This window comes from Trachypithecus francoisi, unplaced genomic scaffold, assembly GCF_009764315.1.
Source record: "Trachypithecus francoisi isolate TF-2019V2 unplaced genomic scaffold, Tfra_2.0 Lachesis_group5, whole genome shotgun sequence".
Lineage (NCBI taxonomy): Eukaryota > Metazoa > Chordata > Mammalia > Primates > Cercopithecidae > Trachypithecus > Trachypithecus francoisi.
Window position 1 is genome coordinate 141,146,596 of NW_022681470.1, and position 19,933 is coordinate 141,166,528.

At 52.4% G+C, this 19,933-nt stretch overlaps 1 protein-coding gene across 1 annotated transcript in view; it reads left to right on the plus strand.

Annotated features, from left to right (window-relative positions):
- Window positions 1-19,933, plus strand: part of MYO1F (myosin IF) — a 57,738-nt gene that overhangs the window by 6,032 nt on the left and 31,773 nt on the right. The window contains exons 2-7 of the mRNA XM_033199280.1: window positions 16,155-16,292; window positions 17,182-17,271; window positions 17,354-17,448; window positions 18,473-18,560; window positions 18,683-18,772; window positions 19,730-19,861. Coding sequence (XP_033055171.1) covers window positions 16,155-16,292; window positions 17,182-17,271; window positions 17,354-17,448; window positions 18,473-18,560; window positions 18,683-18,772; window positions 19,730-19,861 — 633 coding nt within the window. The remainder of the gene's footprint in view (window positions 1-16,154; window positions 16,293-17,181; window positions 17,272-17,353; window positions 17,449-18,472; window positions 18,561-18,682; window positions 18,773-19,729; window positions 19,862-19,933) is intronic.

Below are 19,933 nucleotides of genomic sequence, written 5' to 3' on the forward strand. Positions count from 1 at the left end.
GCCGAGTTGTGTGGATCACGAGGTCCGGAGATCAAGACCTTCCTGGCTAACACAGTAAAACCCCGTCTCTACTAAAAATACAAAAAAAAAAAAAAATTAGCTGGGCATGGTTGCGGGCGCCTGTAATCCCAGCTACTCAGGAGGCTGAGGCAGGAGAATCACTTGAACCCGGGAGGTGGAGGTTACCAAGATCACGCCACTGCACTCCAGCCTGGGCAACAGATTGAGAGTCCATCTCAAAAAAAAAAAAAAAAGAAAGAAACAGAGTCCAGCCCTCCGGCTCCCCCAAGGGATGGAGCCTTTGGAGGTGAGAATGTTGTTTGCATAGTGCATGGATGCAGGGTGTGGCCCCAGAGCCCCACTGAGCTGGGGGCAAGGCTCCAAGGCCACCCCCAGGCACCAGGGCAGGGTCTGGGAGCTAAGAGCTGGCTCCAGAAGCAGCCACGGAGGCTTCGGCAACCACAGCTCGCAGGACCCGGGCGAGGAAGGAAGTGGCTGTTTGGTTGCTGTCTTCGATCTAGAGCTCTTGCTCATCACGCCCAGAAAGCAGACAGCCTGGAGCCCACGGGGTGAATTGCAAAAGCTCCCTCCTCCAGCCCTTCCTCTTGGCCAGCTCAAGGCCACCGTTGATGGGGACAGTGAGGAAGGCTAGCATTTACACTGGACAACCTTTGCTTCGTTGAATCTGCAGAGCAGCCCATGAGATCTGCATCCCTCGATGTTCCCATTTTCCAAATGAGGAAACTGAGGCAGAGAGGTTAGGCAAGCTGCCCGTACAACCTAAAGTGAAAGAGGATTTTGACTCGGTGACTCCCAAGGCCACACTATTAACAGCCATCTTGGCCGGGCGCAGCGGCTTGCACCTGTAATTCTAGCGCTTTGGGAGGCCAAGGCAAGAGGATCAGGAGTCAGGAGTTTGAGACCACCCTAAGCAACACAGTGAGACTTTGTCTCTATTTAAAAAAAAAAAAAAAAAAGTGGCTGTGGTGTGGTGGCTCATCCCAGTGCCCGTCATCCCAGCACTTTGGGAGGCTGAGACGGGCAGATCATGAGGTCAGGAGTTCAAGACCAGCCTGACCAACATGGTGAAACCCCGTCTCTACTAAAAACACAAAAATTTAGCCAGGTGTGGTGGCACGCACCCATAATCCCAGCTACTCAGGAGGCTAAGGCAGGAGAATTGCTTGAACCCGGGAGGCAGAGATTGCAGTGAGCCAAGATCACGCCACTGCACTCACAGCCTGAGCAACAAGAGCGAGACTCCATCTCAAAAAAAAAAAAAAAAATGTGGCTGGGTGCAGTGGCTCATGCCTATAATCCCAGCACTTTGGGAGGCCGAGACGGGTGGATCACCTGAGGTCAGGAGTTCGAGACCAGCCTGGCCAACATGATGAAACCCAGTCTCTACTAAAAATACAAAAATTAGCCAGGTGTGGTGGCGCATGCCTGTAATCCCAGCTACTTGGGAGGCTGAGGCAGGAGAATCACTTGAACCCAGGAGGCAGAGGTTGCAGCAAGCCTAGATCATGCCACTGCACTCCAGCCTGAGCAACAGAGTGAGACTCCATCTCAAAAAAAAAAAAAAAAAAAATTATTAGCCAGGCGTGGTGGTATGCACCTGTGGTCCCAGCTACTCAGGAGGCTGAGGCAGGAGGATCACTTGGGTCTGGGAGGTCGAGCCTGCAGTGATATGACACCACTGCATTCCAGCCTGGGCAACAGAACAAGACCCTGTCCCAGCCACCTTGACCACAACCTCCTGTCCTAAGAGATGAGAGGCCAGCAGGGCTATGTGCTGACCCCACATGGCCTGGGCTGCCCATCCCTCCAGGACCACGACCCTCCATTCCAAACAGACTAGAATCCTGGTGGCCGCCACACACCCAAGGCCTCTCTGGCTGATGTCTCTTGCAGCCACCACTGATGCTGCCTGGAAAGTTCATGTTGCAAGACCTGCTGCCTACAGGAAGCCCTCCCGCCTCTCCATAGTACCCTCCAGCCATGGTCTCCTTTGGGCAACTCAGACACCACTTGGGGAACACTGAGCCTCCGCAAGGGCAGGTTCTGGGCCTGGTCCACCTAAGCCTGGTCTCCACCTACCTCCATGCACAGTAGGGGCCCAGGAAGTGTGTTCACTCCATAGCACGCATCCTCCAGCCCCATAGGCGCCGTCACCTTCACCACAAACAGCCCCTCCCTTCTGTGACACCAGGAAAGTTGCCCCCACTTGCCCCAGTTCTGCCTTCTGCCTTGGGGTAGAGAGACCTCTCTGAAGAGCTGAAGGAAGAAGCTACCCGTCCTTTCTACCCCAACCACCTCAAGCCCCTGACTGCCTTTCACAAGAGCTCCAGCAGGTTGAGTCATATTCAGCTTGTGGTCAACTGTGACCACAAGCTCTTCGTTGCAACCCCACCCCCAAGGAAGAGACTTACAAACAAACAGTTTTGACTTGACCCATGGAGACTTGGAAGCCACAGAATGAGAGAGATACGTGGGAGACAGGGCAGGGGGCAGTCTCATTCAATGGGACTTCATTCATTCATTCATTCATTCAACAAGCATGTATTGACCAGCCTTTCTGTCCAACACTGATGCCTTAAATGCTCTCAAGGTCACAGATGACATTTCCTGAGGCATCTCGGTGCATTTTTTCTCTTTGTTCGCTCCTGTACTCCTCTCAGAGACCCCACACAAGGGTCATTATGGAATCCATTTCGTTATTTGTCATTGCGGTTGTTGTTGTTGAGATGGAGTCTCACTCTGTTGCCCAGGCTGGAGTGCAGTGACGCAAACTCAGCTCACTGCAACCTCCACCTCCTGGGTTCAAGCAATTCCCCTGCCTCAGCCTCCCGGGTAGCTAAGACCACAGACACCCGCCACCACGCCGGGCTAATTTTTTGTATCTTTAGTAGAGACGGGGTTTCACCATGTTGGCCAGGCTGGTCTTGAACTCCTGACCTCAAGTGATCTGCCTGCCTCAGCCTCCCAAAGTGCTGGGATTGCAGGCGTGAGCTACCATGTGTGGCCGAATCTATTTGCAAAGAGGGGAAACTGAGGCTTGGAGAGGTGAAGTGACCTCCCTAGAGTCACACAGTCAGCCAACTGTCAAGCCAGGCCTTGTCCTCCCCATACCGTATTCACTTGAGCAAAACCCTCTCTCCCTTTGATGCAAGCAGCCTCTGATTTTTACGGTTGGTTGGAGCATGGAGTGTCTGGAGGCCTCTAGTGCCTGGGGCAGGATAGAGAGGGAGAGAATGGGAAGAGAAGAGGGCCACTCTGCTGGATGAGGGAAGAGAGGAAGGGCAGGAAGAGGAACCAAGTCGTCAGAGCCGGGAAAGCCAGGCGGGCTGACCGGCCTAGCCAGACACAGCTGACCCCAGTGAGGGGAAGTGGCCTCGGGTCTGAGCTCAGCCTGAGTGGCCTTGCAGGCTGAAGGCTGGACTGGCCCCCAAAGGGGATATTGTGGACATGACCCATCTTCTTCCCACCCGTCCTCATCTGACCTCAGCACCAACCCCGGCGATCTCTGATGCAGACCAGGCTGGGGACGGACAGCTCCGTGGGTCCTCCCCAAGGTCCTCTCTGCACTGCTATGTTCCTGCTGTGTGTCCTTGAAGAGGACGCTTAACCTCTCTGTGCTGTAGTTCTCTCTTCTATAAAATGGACCCAGGACGGGCGTGGTGGCTCATGCCTGTAATCTTAGCACTTTGGGAGGCCGAAGCGGGCGGATCACGAGGTCAGGAGATCAAGACCATCCTGGCTAACATGGTGAAACCCCGTCTCTACTAAAAAAAAAAAAATACAAAAAACTAGCCGGGCGCGGTGGCGGGTGCCTGTAGTCCCAGCTACTCCGGAGGCTGAGGCAGGAGAATGGCGTGAACCTGGGAGGCTGAGCTTGCAATGAGCTGAGATCCAGCCACTGCACTCCAGCCCGGGCGACAGGGCGAGACTCCGTCTCAAAAAAAAGAAAAAAAAAAAATTACCCGGGCGTGGTGGCAGGCACCTGTAGTGCCACCTACTTGGGAGGCTGAGGCAGGAGAATGCCGTGAATTCAGGAGGCGGAGCTTGCAGTGAACCGGGATCGCACCACTGCACTCCAGCCTTGGCAATACGGCGAGACTCCATCCCCAAAAAACAAACAAACAAACAAACAAAAGGCATAGACTGGAGCCTGGCACACAGAATAAGTGCTAGTTTGGTGTCTGGGTTTTTTGGGTCTTCGTCTGTCACCCAGGATGGAGAGCTGCCACCATCATAGCTCACTGTAACCCTGAACTCCTGGGCTCAAGTGATCCTCCTGCCTCAGCCTCCAGAGTGGCTGGGACCACAGGTGCACACCACCATGGCTGGCTAATTTGTTTTTTTCTTTTTTGTTGGCAGAGATGGGGGTCTCACTATGTTGCCCAGGCTGGTCTCAAACACCTGGCCTCAAGTGATCCTTCCACCTTGGCCTCCCAAACTGCTGGGATGACAGGCATGAGCCATCCACGCCCGGCCAGGTGTTCACTGTTGTTGTCACTGTTTTCTATGTTATTATTTCCATCCAATCTCCACCCTTAAGCTCTTCAGAGACAAAATGCACTTCCTGTGTCCCCACCCACTTACACAACTGTGCCTGTCCCCAGCCTCTCCCCAGTACCTGCTTAGAAAAACAACAGACCCCCATAACTCACAACCCTGCTCCTGCCCCACTAGGCCCATGAATGATGCCACTTTGCCCACAATTATTTATTTTTTAATTTTTATTATTATTACTATTTTTGAGATGGAGTTTTGCTCTTGTTGCCCAGGCTGGAGTGCAATGGTGTGATCTCGGCTCACTGCAACCTCCGCCTCCCAGGTTCAAGTGATTCTCCTGTCTCAGCCTCCCGAGTAGCTGGGATTACAGGTGCCCACCACCACACCCAGCTAATTTTGTATTTTTAGTAGAGACGGGGTTTCGCCGTGTTGGTCAGGCTGCTCTCGAACCCCCAACCTCAGGTGATCCTCCCGCGTCAACCTCCCAAAGTGCTGGGATTACAGGCGTGAGCTACTGCACCCAACCTGCCCACAATTGTATTGTCTCTTCTCATCAACCATCTGGTCTCCCCATCTTGAAAATGAAACGGGCCGGGCATGGTGGCTCATGCCTGTACTCCAACACTTTAGGAGGCTGAGGTGGGTGGATCACTTGAACTTGATGTCAGGAGTTACAGACCAGCCTGGCCAACATGGTGAAATCCCTGTCTCTGGCCAGGTGCAGTGGCTCATACCTGTAATCCCAGCACTGCGGGAGGCTGAGGTGGGCGGATCACCTGAGGTTGGGAATTCGAGATGAGCGTTTCCAACACGGTGAAATCCCATCTCTACTAAAAACACAAAAATCAGGCGAGCGTGGTGGCGGGCACCTGTAATCCTAGCTACTCCAGAGCTGAGGTAGGAGAATCACTTGAACCCAGAAGGCGGAGGCTGCAGTGAGCCAACATCACACCACTGCACTCCAGCCCAGGTGTCAGAGTAAGACTCTGTCTCAAAAACAATACCACCACCACCAAAAATAAAAAATAAAAACAGGAAACACAGGCTCCCCTGACTCCACTTCTCCACCCCACAGCCTCTCTCCCTCTTTCCCTCTTCCCCTTCTCAGCCAGATCCTCATTCCTGTCTATACCTCCCAGTCTCCCAATCCCGCTTCTGACCCTAGGGCCCCTCTCAGGTTCCAGTGAGCTCAGATCCTCTTCAGGCTTGAATCGATGGCTCCTAACCCACCCTTGTCTCATCTGGGCCTCCCCCGCCTGGTCCCGGTTTTGCCTTTGACTTCCCTGGCAGTTCCTAGTCAGCCAGTCTGTGGCGGGTGTCAGCTTCAAACCTTCCACGCCACTGCTCTCCGGGATTCTGTCCTCTCCCAGCGCACCCCAGGGGCTCTCAGTGCATCCCAGTCAGCACCCCCTTCTTTTTTTGTTTTCAAGACAGGGTTTCACTCCTGTCTCCCAGGCTGAAGTGCAGTGGTGCGATCTCAGCTCACTGCCACCTCTGCCTCCCGTGTTCAAGCGATTCTCCTGCCTCAGTCTCCCGAGTAGCTGGGATTACAGGCGCCTGACACCACGCCTGGCTAATTTTTGTATTTTTAGTAGAGACGGGGTTTCACCATGTTGGCCAGGCTGGTCTGGAACTCCTGACCTCAAGTGATCTATCCGCCTCGGCTTCCCAAAGTGCTGGGATTACAGGCAAGAGCCACCGTGCCCAGCCAGCACCCACTTCTTATAAAAACACCTAATTAGGCCTCCTTTAAATCCCGACATTAACCTCAGACAATGGATACACTCAACTCCCATAGTTTCAAAAATAATCAGTGTGATTGCCTGTAGTGAAGACCTTACAATAAAGTGTGTGTCCAAATATGAGAGTGCTAGGGTCAGGCCAAGGCATGGTGGCTCACGCCTGTAATCCCAGCACTTTGGGAAGCTGAGGCAGGTGGATCTCCTGAGGTCAGGAGTTCGAGACCAGCCTAACCAACATAGTGAAACACCATCTCTACTAAAAATACAAAAAAAAAAAAAAAAAAATAGCTGGGCGTAGTGGTGGGCTCCTGTAATCCCAGCTACTAGGGAGGCTGGGGCAGGAAAATCGCTTGAACCCGGAAGGTGAAGGTTGCAGTGAGCTGAGATCGCGTCATTGCACTCCAGCCTGGACAACAAGAAACTCCGTTTCAAAAAAAAAAAAAAGAAAGAAAGAAAAGAAAAATCCTGTCTCTACTAAAATTACAAAACATTAGCTGGGCATGGTGGTGCATGCCTATAATCCCAGGTACTCAGGAGGCTGAGGCACGAGAATCGCTTGAATCCAGGAATCAGAGGTTGCAGTGAGCTGAGATCTCACCACTGCACTCCAGCTTAGGCGATAGAGCAAGACTGTGTCTCAAAAAACAAACAAACAAAAAAACTGGTCAGGCACAGTGGCTCATGCCTGTAATCTCAGCACTTTGGGAGGCCAAGGTGGGTGGCTTACCTGAGGTCAGGAGTTCCAGACCAGCCTGACTAACATGGTGAAACCCCATCCCTACTAAAAATACAAAAAAATTAGCCAGGCATGGTGGCAGGCGCCTGTAGTCCCAGTTACTCAGGAGGCTGAGGCAGGAGAATCACTTGAACCCGGGAGGCAGTGGTTGCAGTGAGCTGCAATCGCACCACTGCACACCAGCCTGGGCAACAGAGTGAGACTCGGTATCAAAACAAAAAAAGGAAAGAAGGTGCTAAGGTCAGCGGTCCAAGAAGGCCCAGGAGAGCCACCAGGTGCTCCCACCTGTACACAAGTATGACAGTCCCACCTACAGGTCACTTTTAACACGACCACTGGCAGGACTTTCAACAAAGTGAGCTTCCAAAATGTTGAACTTGGCCAGGCACCGTGGGTCATGCCTATAATCCTGGCACTCTGGGAGACTGAGGCAGGAGGATTGCTTGAATCCAGGAGTTAGAGACCAACCTGGGCAACATAGGGAGATCCCATCTGTAAAAAAAAAAAATTTAAGTAGCTGGGCACAGTGGTACTTCTCTATGGTCCCAACTACTCAGGAGGCTGGGGTGGGAGGATCACTTGAGCCTGGATGTCAAGGCTATAGTTAGCTATGATTGCACCACTGCACTCCAGCCGGGGCAACAGAGCAAGACCCTGTCTCAAAAAAAAAATTAAATAAGTAAATAAATTTTTAAAATAAAGTGTTGAGCTCTTAGCACACTGAACAAAACTAAAATCTCCCAGCTGGGCCCAGTGGTTTCCACCCACATGCCCAGCTACTCAGGAGGTCAAGGCAGGAGGATTGCTTGGGCCCAGGAGTTCGAGGCTGCAATGATGTATGATCACACCAGTGCACTCCAGCCTGGGTGACAGAGTGAGACCTTGTCTCAAAAAAGACAAGAAAAAGAAAGGAAGGGCTGGGTGTGGTGGCTCATGCCTGTAATCCCAGCACTTTGGGAGGCTGAGGTGGGCGGATCACAAAGTCAGGAGATCGAGACCATCCTGGCTAACATGGTGAAACCTCATCTCTACTAAAAATACAAAAAAAAAAAAAATTAGCCAGGCGTGGTAGTGGGCGAATGTAGTCCCAGCTACTCAGGAGGCTGAGGCAGGAGAATGGCGTGAACCCGGGAGGCGGGGCTTGCAGTGAGCCGAGATTGCACCACTGCACTCCAGCCTGGGTGACAGAGTGAGACTCCATCTCAAAAAATAAAAAAATAAAAAAAATAAAAAATAAAGAAGAAAAGAAAAAAAAGAAAAGGGAAGGTAGGGCCAGGTGCGGTGGCTCACGCCTGTAATCCCAGCACTTTGGTAGGCCGAGGGGGTGGATCACGAGGTCAGGAGTTCAAGACCAGCCTGGCCAATACGGTGAAACCCCGTCTCTACCAAAAATACAAAAATTAGCTGGGTGAGGTGGCATGCATCTGTAGTCCCAGCTGCTCAGGAGGCTGAGGCAGAAGAATCGCTAGAACCCGGGAGGTGGATGTTGCAGTGAGCCGAGATTGCGCCACTGCACTCCAGCCTGAGCAACAGAGTGCGACTTCATCTCAAACAAAAAAAAAAAAAAAAAAAGAAAGAAAAAAGAAAAAGGAAGGAAGGAGGGGAGGGAGGGACGGAAAGGGAAGGGAAGGGAAGAAAAGAAAGAAGGAAAACAATGGAAGGAAATAAGGAAAGGAAGGAAGGAGAAAAAAGAAGCCAGGCACGGTGGCTCACTCCTGTAATCCCAGCACTTTGGGAGGCAGAGACGGGCGGATCACTTGAGGACAGGGGTTCAAGACCAGCCTAGCCAACATGGCGAAACCCCATCTCTACTAAAAATAGAAAAATTAGCTGCACATGGTGGCAGGCATCTGTAATCCCAGCTATTTGGTAGGCTGAGACAGAAGAATCGTTTGAACCCAGGAGGTGGAGGTTGCAGTGAACCGAGATCATGCCACTGCACTCCAGCCTGAGCAACAGAGTGAGACTCTGAAAAAAAAAAAAAAAAAAAAAAAAAGGCCCGGTGCTGTGGCTCACACCTGTAATCCCAGCTCTCAGGGAGGCAGAGGCGGGAGGACAGCTTGAGCCCAGGAGTTTGAGACCTGCCTGGGTGATATAGCGAGACCCTGTTCTCCACAAAAAGGAAAGAAAGGAGAGAGAGAGAGAGAGAGAGAGAGAGAGAGAGAAAGGAAGCAAGCAAGGAAGGAAGGAAGGAAGGAGAGAGGGAGGGAGGGAGGGAGGGAGGGAAAGGAAGGAAGGAAGGAGAGAGAGAGGAAGGAAGGAAGGAGAGAGAGAGGAAGGAAGGCAGGGAGGGAGGAAGAAGGAAGGAAGGAGAAAGGAAGGAAAGCAGGGAGGGAGGAAGAAGGAAGGAAGGAAGGAAAAGGAAGGAGGGAGGGAAAGAGAGAAGAGAAAGAAAGAAAGAGAAAGAAAGAAGAAAAAACAGACAAGGAAGGAAGGAAGGAAGAAAAAGAAAGAAAGAAAGAAAGAGAGAGATGGAGGGAGAGAGGAAGGAAGGAAGGCAGGGAGGGAGGAAAAAGGAAGGAAGGAAGGAGGGAGGGAAAGAGAGAGAGAAAGGAAGGAAGGAAGAAAGGAAGGAAGGAGAAAAAGAAAGAAAGAAGGAAAGAAAGAAAGAGAGGGAGGGAGAAGGGAGGAAGGGAGGAAGGGAGGGAAAGGAAGGAGGGAGGGAAAGAGAGAAAGAGAAAGAGAGAAAGAGAAAGAAAGAGAAAGAAAGATGGAGGGAGAGATGGAGAAAGGAAGAGAGAGATGGAGGGAGAAAGGAAGGAAGGAGGGAGAGAGTGAGAAAAGAAGGGAGGGAGGGAGGGTGAGAAAGGAAGGGAGGGAGGGAGGGAGGAAGGAAGAGAGGGAGGGAGGGAGGGAGAGAGGAAAGAAGGGAGGGAGAGAGGGAGGGAGGGAATTCATGCTGACTACTCAGGCCAGGAGCAGTGTGAGGGGTTGAAGCCCTGACTACCCCTGCATTCCATTCTCTGTCTCTGCTGCAGCCACACTCCATACCTTTCCCCAGTTAACCCTGCTGGTGCACCCTTTCTCCCAGCTATTTATCAAAACTCTTTTCAGGCCAGGCACAGTGGCTCACACCTGTAATCCCAGCATATTGGAAGGCCAAGGTGGGAGGATCACTTGAGCCCAGGAGTTAGACATCAGCCTGAACAACAGAGCAAGACCCTGTCTCTATGAAATATTTAAAACTTAGCCAGGCGTGGCTGGGCGCGGTGGCTCACGCCTGTAATCTCAGCACTTTGGGAGGCCGAGGTGGGCGGATCACCAGGTCAGGAGATCGAAGCCATCCTGGCTAATACGGTGAAACCCTGTCTCTACTAAAAATACAAAAAATTGGCTGCTGTGGTAGCAGGCACCTGTAGTCCCAGCTACTCAGGAGGCTCAGACAGGAGAATGGTGTGAACCCAGGAGCTTGCAGTGAACTGAGACCACACCACTGTGCTCCAGCCTGGGCGACAGATCAAGACTCCGTCTCAAAAAAAAAAAAAAAAAAATGAGCCAGGCACGGTGGCAGGTGCCTGTAGTCTCAGCTATGCCGGAGGCTGAGACAGGAGGGTCACTTGAGCCCAGGTCAAGGCTGCAGTGAACCATGACTTTGCCACTGCACTCCAGCTTGGGAGACAGAGTGAGACCCTCTCTCAAAAACCAAACCAAACCAAAACAAAAAATTCGTTCTCAGCACCAGCCCAGCCTCCTGTGCGTGTTTTTTTTTTTTTTTTTTTTTTTTGAGACCAAGTCTCGCTCTGTTTGCCCAGGTTGGAGTGCAGTGGTGCAATCTCGGCTCACTGCAACCTCTGCCTCGAGGGATCAAGCGAGTCCTCCTGCCTCAGCCTCCTGAGTAGCTGGGATTACAGGCACGCACCACCACACTCGGCTAATTTTTTGTATTTTTAGTACAGATGGGATTTCATTATGTTGGCCAGGCTGGCCTCGAACTCCTGACTTCAGGTGATCCACCTGCCTCAGCCTCCCAAAGTGCTAGGATTCCAGGTGTGAGCCAGCGCGCCCAGCCAAGAACCTGTCCTTTGCTGTTGAATAGACCCAGGTTCAAATCCCACGCCCTTGGAAACAATACCTGCATCTTTAGTCCAGTGTCCTTAGGGAGCTACTATACTTCTCCAGCCTCCGTTTCCCTCCGAGCCTGCCCCACGCTGAGATGGTGTGATGATGGCTGGTCATATCGATGATCTACATCCCCCAAACCAGCATAGGTGCTCAGTGAGTGTTAATTCTTTCTTTCTTCCTTCCTTTTTTTTTTTTTTGAGATGGAGTTTCAGGCACGATCTGGGCTCACTGCAACCTCCATCTCCCGGGTTCTAGCGATTTGTTCTGCCTCAGCCTCCCGAGTAGCTGGGATTACAGGCATGCACCACCACGCCCAGCTAATTTTTGTGTTTTTAGTAGAGACGAGGTTTCACCATGTTGGCCAGGCTGGTCTCGAACTCCCGACCTTAGATGATCTGCCCACCTCAGCCTCCCAAAGCGCTGGGATTACAGGTGTGAGCCACCACACCCGGCCGTGTTAATTCTCTCAAATGCCCTTCAGCCTGGGTCTATCCTCATGACCACTCAGGCTTGGAGAGGTGCACCAGCCTCCCATCCCACCTTGTTCCCCCAAAGCAGTTCATCCTCTCATCAACCCGGGGAAGTGGAGCTGCCTCTCCTTTTTACAGATGAGACGATGGAGACTCACAGCAGCAGCTGTTTGCCCAGTCAGGATCAGAAGCCAGATCTACCCCATGCCAAAGGCTGGGCTTTTTTTTTTTTTTTTTTTTTTTGAGACGGAGTCTCGCTCTGTCGCCCAGGCTGGAGTGCAGTGGCCGGATCTCAGCTCACTGCAAGCTCCGCCTCCCGGGTTCACGCCATTCTCCTGCCTCAGCCTCCCGAGTGGCTGGGACTACAGGCGCCCGCCACCTCGCCCGGCTAGTTTTTTGTATTTTTTAGTAGAGATGGGGTTTCACCGTGTTAGCCAGGATGGTCTAGATCTGCTGATCTCGTGATCCGCCCGTCTCGGCCTCCCAAAGTGCTGGGATTACAGGCTTGAGCCACCGCGCCCGGCCAGGCTGGGCTTATTTAATGCCCATGGGCATCCCTCAACAACCCCCACCTCTAGCTATCAGTGTGTCCAGAATCTGACCATGCACCTCCACCCCCCCTCCCACCCCGCTCAAGAACATTCTGTGGCTCCCCAGTACCCCCAGGAGAGACTGGCTCCACTTCTGCCTTACAGTTGCCCATGTGGACACTTCTGCTTGAGCCCTGCCTGTATCCCTGGAATCCACTGGCAAACACAGTCCACTTTAAAGACTTCAATCCTGGTCGGGCACAGTGGCTCACGCCTGTAATCCCAGCACTTTGGGAAGCCGAGGCGGGCGGATCACGAGGTCAGGAGATCAAGACTACCCTGGCCAACACGGGTGAAACCCCATCTGTACTAAAAATACTAAAAATACAAAAAATTAGCCAGGCGCGGTGGCGGGTGCCTGTAGTCCCAGCTACTTGGGAGGCTGAGGCAGGAGAATGGTGTGAACCCAGGAGGCGGAGCTTGCAGTGAGCCAAGATTGTGCCACCGCACTCCAGCCTGGGTGACAGAGCGAGACTCCGTCTCAAAAAAAAAAAAAAAAACAACTTCAATCCCGGACTGGGAGCGGTGGCTCATGCCTGTAATCCCAGCAGTTAGGAAGGTCCTTGAGCTCAGGAGTTCAAGACCAGCCTGAGCAACACAGTGAAACCCCGTCTCTACCAAAACTACAAAAAATTAGCTGGGCTTAGTGGTGTGTGCCTATAGTCCCAGCTACTCAGGAGACTGAGGTGGGAGGATCGCTTGAGCCCGGGAGGCAGAGGTAGCAGCAAGCCGTTGTCTCACCACTGCACTCCATCCAGCCTGGGCAACATAGTAAGACCCCATCTCAATAAAACAAAAATACTTCATTCCCAGCTTCCTTTGCCCTGGGGGGGTTTGCTCTCAATCTGGGTTTCTTTCTTTACCTTTGTCCCTTGTTCATTTAACAGAGAAAAGACTCAGCCCCAGTCTCTGCCTCCAGCAGTTCCTGGCCTGGGGACAGGAGGCTTTCAGGAGAGACATCTTATCTGACCATGAGTTCACCAAATGGGATAGTTCCAAGTTGCCATCACTCCTATCTGTCAGACTACTCCTTTGCAGAGATGTACTAAATAGAGATAGAGTGAGCCTGAGAAAGCCAGGATGTTTAAGGCACTAGATAAATTCAGTTGGGCTAAAAGGAGAGCAACCAGGACAGGCTTCCTGGAAGAGCAGTTCTTTGGAGAGCACGTGCCTCAATCTCCTCCATGGGGCCTAAAAAAGTGTCGTCTGGGTCAGGCAAGGTGGCTCATGCCTGAAATTCCAGCACTTTGGGAGACTGAGGTGGGAGGATCACTTGAGGCCAGAAGTTAAAGACCAGCCTGAGCAACATAGCAAGACCCCATCAATACAAAAAAATTTAAATATTAGTTGGGCATGGTGACACACACCTGTGATCCCAGCTACTCAGGAGGCTGAGGTGGGAGGATCTCTTGAGCCCAGGAAGTCAGGGCTACAGTGAGCTATGATCCTGCCACTGCACTCCAGCCTGGATGACAGAACAAGACTGACTCAAAAAAAAAAAAAAAGAAAAGAAAAGAAAAAGAAAAAGAGAGGAAGTGAAATGAGAAAGTGGGAATCTGGGAAGGTGCTGGCACTGCTGAGGGGCAAGGTGAAGGGGACACAGAGGAGAAGGCCGTGGCAGGGGCAGCAGGGAGGCAGGGCTGGGAGTAGAGGGTGGAGCTGAGGAACAAAGTCACACACAGGCACAGAGGGCAGAGGTCACAGGACATGAGGAGCTCAAAGAGACCAGCTGGGATGTGTGACCACAAGAGAAGAGGAGAAGTGGGAGGGGGAGAAGGAAGGAGGCCACATAGCAGCAGTGGGTCAAATGCCACGGAGAAGTCAGGGACTTGCCTGGGCCTGGGGAGGGGATGGGGAATGTGAAAGGGAGAGGCTGGGAGGCTGGCGGAAGTGAGAACCGTGATATGCCCCCTTCCCACCAAGCTGCCCGGTCTCCCTGCTCTGCTCCTGCAGCCTGCCCTGCTCCTGTGCCCTGCCCGCCTAGCCTGGCATCCTTCATGGGAAGTGAGGGGCACTAGGTGGGGTGACAAATGGGCAAAGAAACCAAAGGAGAGGGCTGAGGGGCTGGGTGTGGTAGCTCATGTCTATAATCCCATCACTTTGGGAGACTGAGACAGATAATCCATTGAGCCCCAGAGTTCAAGACCAGCCGGGGCAACATAGCAAGACCCCATCTCTACAAAAAACACAAAAATTATCCAGGCATGGTGGTGCACGTCTGTAGTCCCAGCTACCCAGGAGCCTGTGGTGCAGTGGGAGGATTGCCTGAGCCCAGGAGGTAGAGGCTGCACAGAGCTATGATCGCACCACTGCACTCCAGCCTGAACAACAGAGTGAGACCCTGTCTCAAAACATTTTTGTTGTTTGTTTGGTTTTTTGTTTTGTTTTTGTTTGTTTGTTTTTTGAGACAGAGTCATCCAGGCTGGAGTGTAGTGGCAAAATATCAGCTCACTGCAACCTCCACATCCTGGGCTCAAGTGATCCTCCCACCTTAGCCTCCAGAGTAGCCAGGACCACAGACACATGCCACCACTCTTGTCTAATTTTTCTATTTTTTGTAGAGATGGGGGTTGCCCAGGATGGTCTTGAACTCCTGGCCTCAAGCAGTCCTCCCATCTCGCCCTCCCAAAGTGCTGGGATTACAGGTGTGAGCCATTGCGTCTGGCCCCACTGATCTTTTACTGTCCTGATAGTTTTGCCTTTTCCAGAATATCCTATAGTTGGAATCAGACAGTATATAGTCTTTTCAGATTGGCCTGTTTTTTTTTTTTTTGAGACAGAGTTTCACTCTTGTTGCCCAGGCTAGAGTGCAATGGCGTGATCTTGGCTCACTACAACCCAGGTTCAAGCGATTCTCCTGCCTCAGCTTCCCGGGTAGCTGGTATTACAGGCACGCACCACCACACCTGGCTAATTTTGTATTTTTAGTAGAGCCGGGGTTTCACCGTGTTAGCCAGGGCGGTCTCAAACTCCTGACCTCAGATCCACCCGGCTCGGCCTCCCAAAGTGCTGAGATTACAGACGTGAGCCACCGCGCCCGTTGCCCAGGCTGGTCTCGAACTCCTGGCCTCAAGCGATCCTCCTGCTTCAACCTCCTAAAGTGCTGGGATTACAGGCATGAGCCATTGCACCTGGCAAAAAAAAAATTAATTAAAAAAAAAAAAAAGAGAGAGAAAGAGAGAAAGAGGCCGGGTGCGGTGGCTCACGCCTGTAATCCCAGCACTTTGGGAGCCTGAGGCGGGTGGATCACTTGAGGTCATGAGTTCCAGACCAGCCTGGCCAACATAGTGAAACCTCGTCTCTATCAAAAATATTAAAAATTAACTGGGTGTGGTGGTGGGCACCTGTAATCCGAGCTACTCGGGAGGTTGAGGCAAGAGAATCACTTGAACCTGGGAGGTGGAGATTGCAGTGAGCCGAGATCGTGCCACTGCACTCCAGCCTGAACGACAGAGTAAGACTCTGTCTCAAAATAAATAAATAAATAAACATTAAAAATAAAAAAATAAATAGGCCGGGCGCAGTGGCTCAAGCCTGTAATCCCAGCACTTTGGGAGGCCGAGACGGGTGGATCACGAGGTCAGGAGATCGAGACCATCCTGGCTAACACAGTGAAACCCCGTCTCTACTAAAAAATACAAAAAACTAGCCGGGCGAGGTGGCGGGCGCCTGTAATCCCAGTTACTCGGGAGGCTGAGGCAGGAGAATGGCGTAAACCTGGGAGGCGGAGCTTGCAGTGAGCCGAGATCCGGCCACTGCACTCCAGCCTGGGCGACAGAGCAAGAGTCCATCTCAAAAATAAAAATAAAAATAAAAAAAAAATAAAGAGGGCTGAAGGCTGGATCTGAGGCAGTATAACTTCTGTCTGGGGCAGGGGGCCTGGCTTGGTTCCTACCAGCCTCTCCTGGAGATGGGGAAGGAGGAATGGAGGTGGAGCTGTGGAGGTGGGACAGAACCCAGAAGTTGATGGTGTCGGTGAGCCAGGTGCCACATCCCCGTGCAAGAGCTCACCCCGAACCCCCTCTTACCCCCCCAGGGCAGCAAGGAGCGCTTCCACTGGCAGAGCCACAACGTGAAGCAGAGTGGCGTGGACGACATGGTGCTCCTTCCCCAGATCACCGAAGACGCCATCGGCGCCAACCTCCGGAAGCGCTTCATGGACGACTACATCTTCGTACCCTGGGCCAAGGATGGAGGCGGGCAGGCAGGGAAGGAATGGATGGCTGGGCCGTGGACGGAGAGGAGGGTGATGGAGCAGAGGGAGGGATGGGCTGGGAGAGCACCAGGCGGTGAGACGGAGGACAGATGGAGTGACAGCAGGGCTCTGGTTGGACACAGCTGTGGCTGCCACTGCTCCCTCTGTCCTGGAGAAGCTCAGCCTTAGCGTGTTCTGTTTCCCCCATTCCAGATCCAACCCTGTTTTTTCTTTTTCTTTCTTTTTTTTTTTTCTGAGATGGAGTCTTGCTGTGTCGTCCAGGCTGGAGTGCAGTGGCCCAATCTCAGCTCACTGCAACCTCTGTCTCCCCAGATTCATACGATTCTCCTGCCTCAGCCTCCCAAGTAGCTGGGATTACAGGCATGAGCCACCATGCCTGGCTAATTTTTTTGTTTTTGGGTTTTGTGTTTTGTTTTTGAGACTGAGTGGCTCTTGTTGCCCAGGCTAGCATGCAATGGCACGATCGCAGCTCACTGCAACCTCTGCCTCCCAGGTTCAAGTGATTCTCCTCTCTCAGCCTCCCAAGTAGCTGGAATCACAGGCACGCACCACCATGCTCGGCTAATTTTTTGTATTTTTAGTGGAGACAAGGGTTCACCATGTTGGCCAAGCTGGTCTCGAACTCCTGACCTCAAGTGATCTGTCTGCCTAAGTGCTGGGATTATAGGCATGAGCCACCGCACCCGGCCAGCCCTGTTTTTTCCAAGAGACTCGAGATACATCCAATATTTCCATCTTTTCCACCTCCAAGCAATGCAGTCCTGGGAAGCCCTGGGTGGGGACAGGATGAGGGGACAGGGAGGACAAAACCTACCAGTACACCACACGACCCTTAACCATCCCTCAGACCTACATCGGCTCCGTGCTCATCTCCGTAAACCCCTTCAAGCAGATGCCCTACTTCACCGACCGTGAGATCGACCTCTACCAGGGCGCGGTGAGGCTGGGGCTGGGTGGCAGGCACAGCCCCGAGACCCCTAGCCCCCAGCCCTGGGCTGAGACCTGACCTCCCCCACCAGGCCCAGTATGAGAATCCCCCGCACATCTACGCCCTCACGGACAACATGTACCGGAACATGCTTATCGACTGTGAGAACCAGTGTGTCATCATTAGGTATAGATGGGGTTGGGGCGTCACAGACCCTGCTGCCCAGGCCCCCGCTGAAACATCATCACCGCCCCCAGGGAGGTTTGCTGAAACTCCCAATCTGAACAGAGCCCTGCTGTCCCTCTCTGCCCTCACCCTGTTTCATCTTCCTTGTCACCATCTGACTCATGATGTATTTTATTGATTCATTCTGCTATTGTCTGTCTGTGCCCTCTAAATGTCACCTCAGGCCAGGTGTGGTGGCTCATGCTTGTAATCCCGGCACTTTGGGAGGCCAAGGCAAGAGGATCTCTTGAGGCCAGGAGTTCAAGACCAGCCTGGGCAACATGGCAACACCCTGTCTCTATAAAATAATTAGCCGGGCACTGTGGTGCATGCCTGTAGTCCCCAGCTACTCAGAAGGCTGAGGAGGGAGGATTGCTTGAGCCCAGGAGTTCCAGGCAGGAACAGGGGTTATGATCACACCACTGCACTCCAGCCTGGGCAACAGAATGAGACCCCCATCTCAGTCAATCAATCTATGCCAGCTCTATGAGAGCAGAGAGAGAGAGAGAGAGTGTGTGTGTGTGTGTGTGTGTTTGTGTGTGACAAAGTCTCAGTCTGTCACCCAGGTCGGAGTGCAGTGGCGCAACCTCAGCTCACTGCAACGTCCGCCTCCCAGGTTCAAGCAATTCTCCTGCCTCAGCCTCCTGAGTGGCTGGGATTACAGGCACCTACCACCATGTTGGGCTAATTTTTGTATTTTAGCAGAGACTGGGTTTCACCATGTTGGCCAGGCTGGTCTCAAACTTTTGACCTCAAGTGATTCTCCCTCCTCGGGCCCCCAAAGTGCTGGGATTATAGGGTTATATGAGCCACGATGCCCGGCTGAAAGTAGAGATTTTATCTGTCTTGTTCATTACAGTATCCCCAGTACCCGGAATACTGGCAGGCACACAGTAGGTGCTCAATGAATGAATAGTCAGGCACTAAAAAGGGCTCTTTCCCCCAACCCCATCCACTGATCATTGATTCCTCCATTCATCCCCAGTGGAGAGAGTGGAGCTGGGAAGACAGTGGCAGCCAAATACATCATGGGCTACATCTCCAAGGTATCTGGCGGAGGCGAGAAGGTCCAGGTGAGACGAGGAAAACAGAAGGATGAGCTGGGTCGCCCTCACCTACATGGTAGTGCAGCCCCACCCATCTGCACTCCTGCCCCAGTCTGACTTCTTCCCACCCCACCTGCCTCTGCCCTCAGCACGTCAAAGATATCATCCTGCAGTCCAACCCGCTGCTCGAGGCTTTTGGCAACGCCAAGACTGTGCGCAACAACAATTCCAGCCGCTTTGTGAGTCTCTGCAGCTCTGCTTGGAGCAGCTGCTCCATCCGTGCTGACCTTTCTACACACACAACCACACATACACACATATGCATTGCCAGGACAAGAGCCCATTTGAAACCCAGCAGGAAATACCTACTCCTGAATGGGAGACTCACTTCCTGCTCATGGTCCATTTCAAAAGAGAGTCCCCCGTTGGCAGAACTGTGGAGGCCACGACACCCCTGTGTAACATTCTTAAATACTCCCCAGCTGCAGCCATGCTACATAGTTCCCATTCACATTTCAGGTCCAATTTATTCCCTTATTCATTCCTTCTTTCGACAATAGTTCTGGGACTTGTTCTTTGTGTAGGTGCTGTGCTGGGCCCAGTGGAAGACAGGATAGGTAAACAGATCTGGATTCAGGGTCTGATTCTGTCATTGTGAGCTGTGTAGCCTGGGGAAAAAAAATCGATGTAACTTCCTGAGTTTCATTTGTTTGCTCATCCATAAAATGGGGATGATGTTAACATCCATCTCATAGACTTTAGTATTACACCTGCACATGGACATGGTTTACTAATTCCATACCCTTGGACTAGGTGCGGGGGCGCAGGCCTGAAATCCCCGCACTTTGGGAGGCTGGGACAGGTGAATCACTTGAGGTCTGGAGTTCAAGACCAGCCTGGCAAACATGATGAAACCCCGTCTCTACCAAAACTACAAAAATTAGCTGGGCGTGGTGGCAGGCACCTGTAGTCCCAGCTACTCAGGAGGCTGAGGCAGGAGAATCACTTGAACCCAGGAGGTGGATGTTGCAGTGAGCCGAGATAGCGCCACTGCACCCCAGCCTGGGCAACAGAGACTCTGTCCCAAAAAACAAGGAAGAAGGGAAGAGAGATAAGGTTCATAAGATCCATCCCTAATCCTTCCCCCACCTGCACCCCAGGACGCGGGGGTGCTGACATGGTTCTCTCGAATTCAGGGCAAGTACTTTGAGATCCAGTTCAGCCGAGGTGGGGAGCCAGATGGGGGCAAGATCTCCAACTTCTTGCTGGAGAAGTCCCGTGTGGTCATGCAGAATGAAAATGAGAGGAACTTCCACATCTACTACCAGGTGCAGGGAAGGGGCTGGGGGAGAGTGAGCCCCACCTGGAGCCCAGCAGCGTGGACAATGGGAAAGTACACG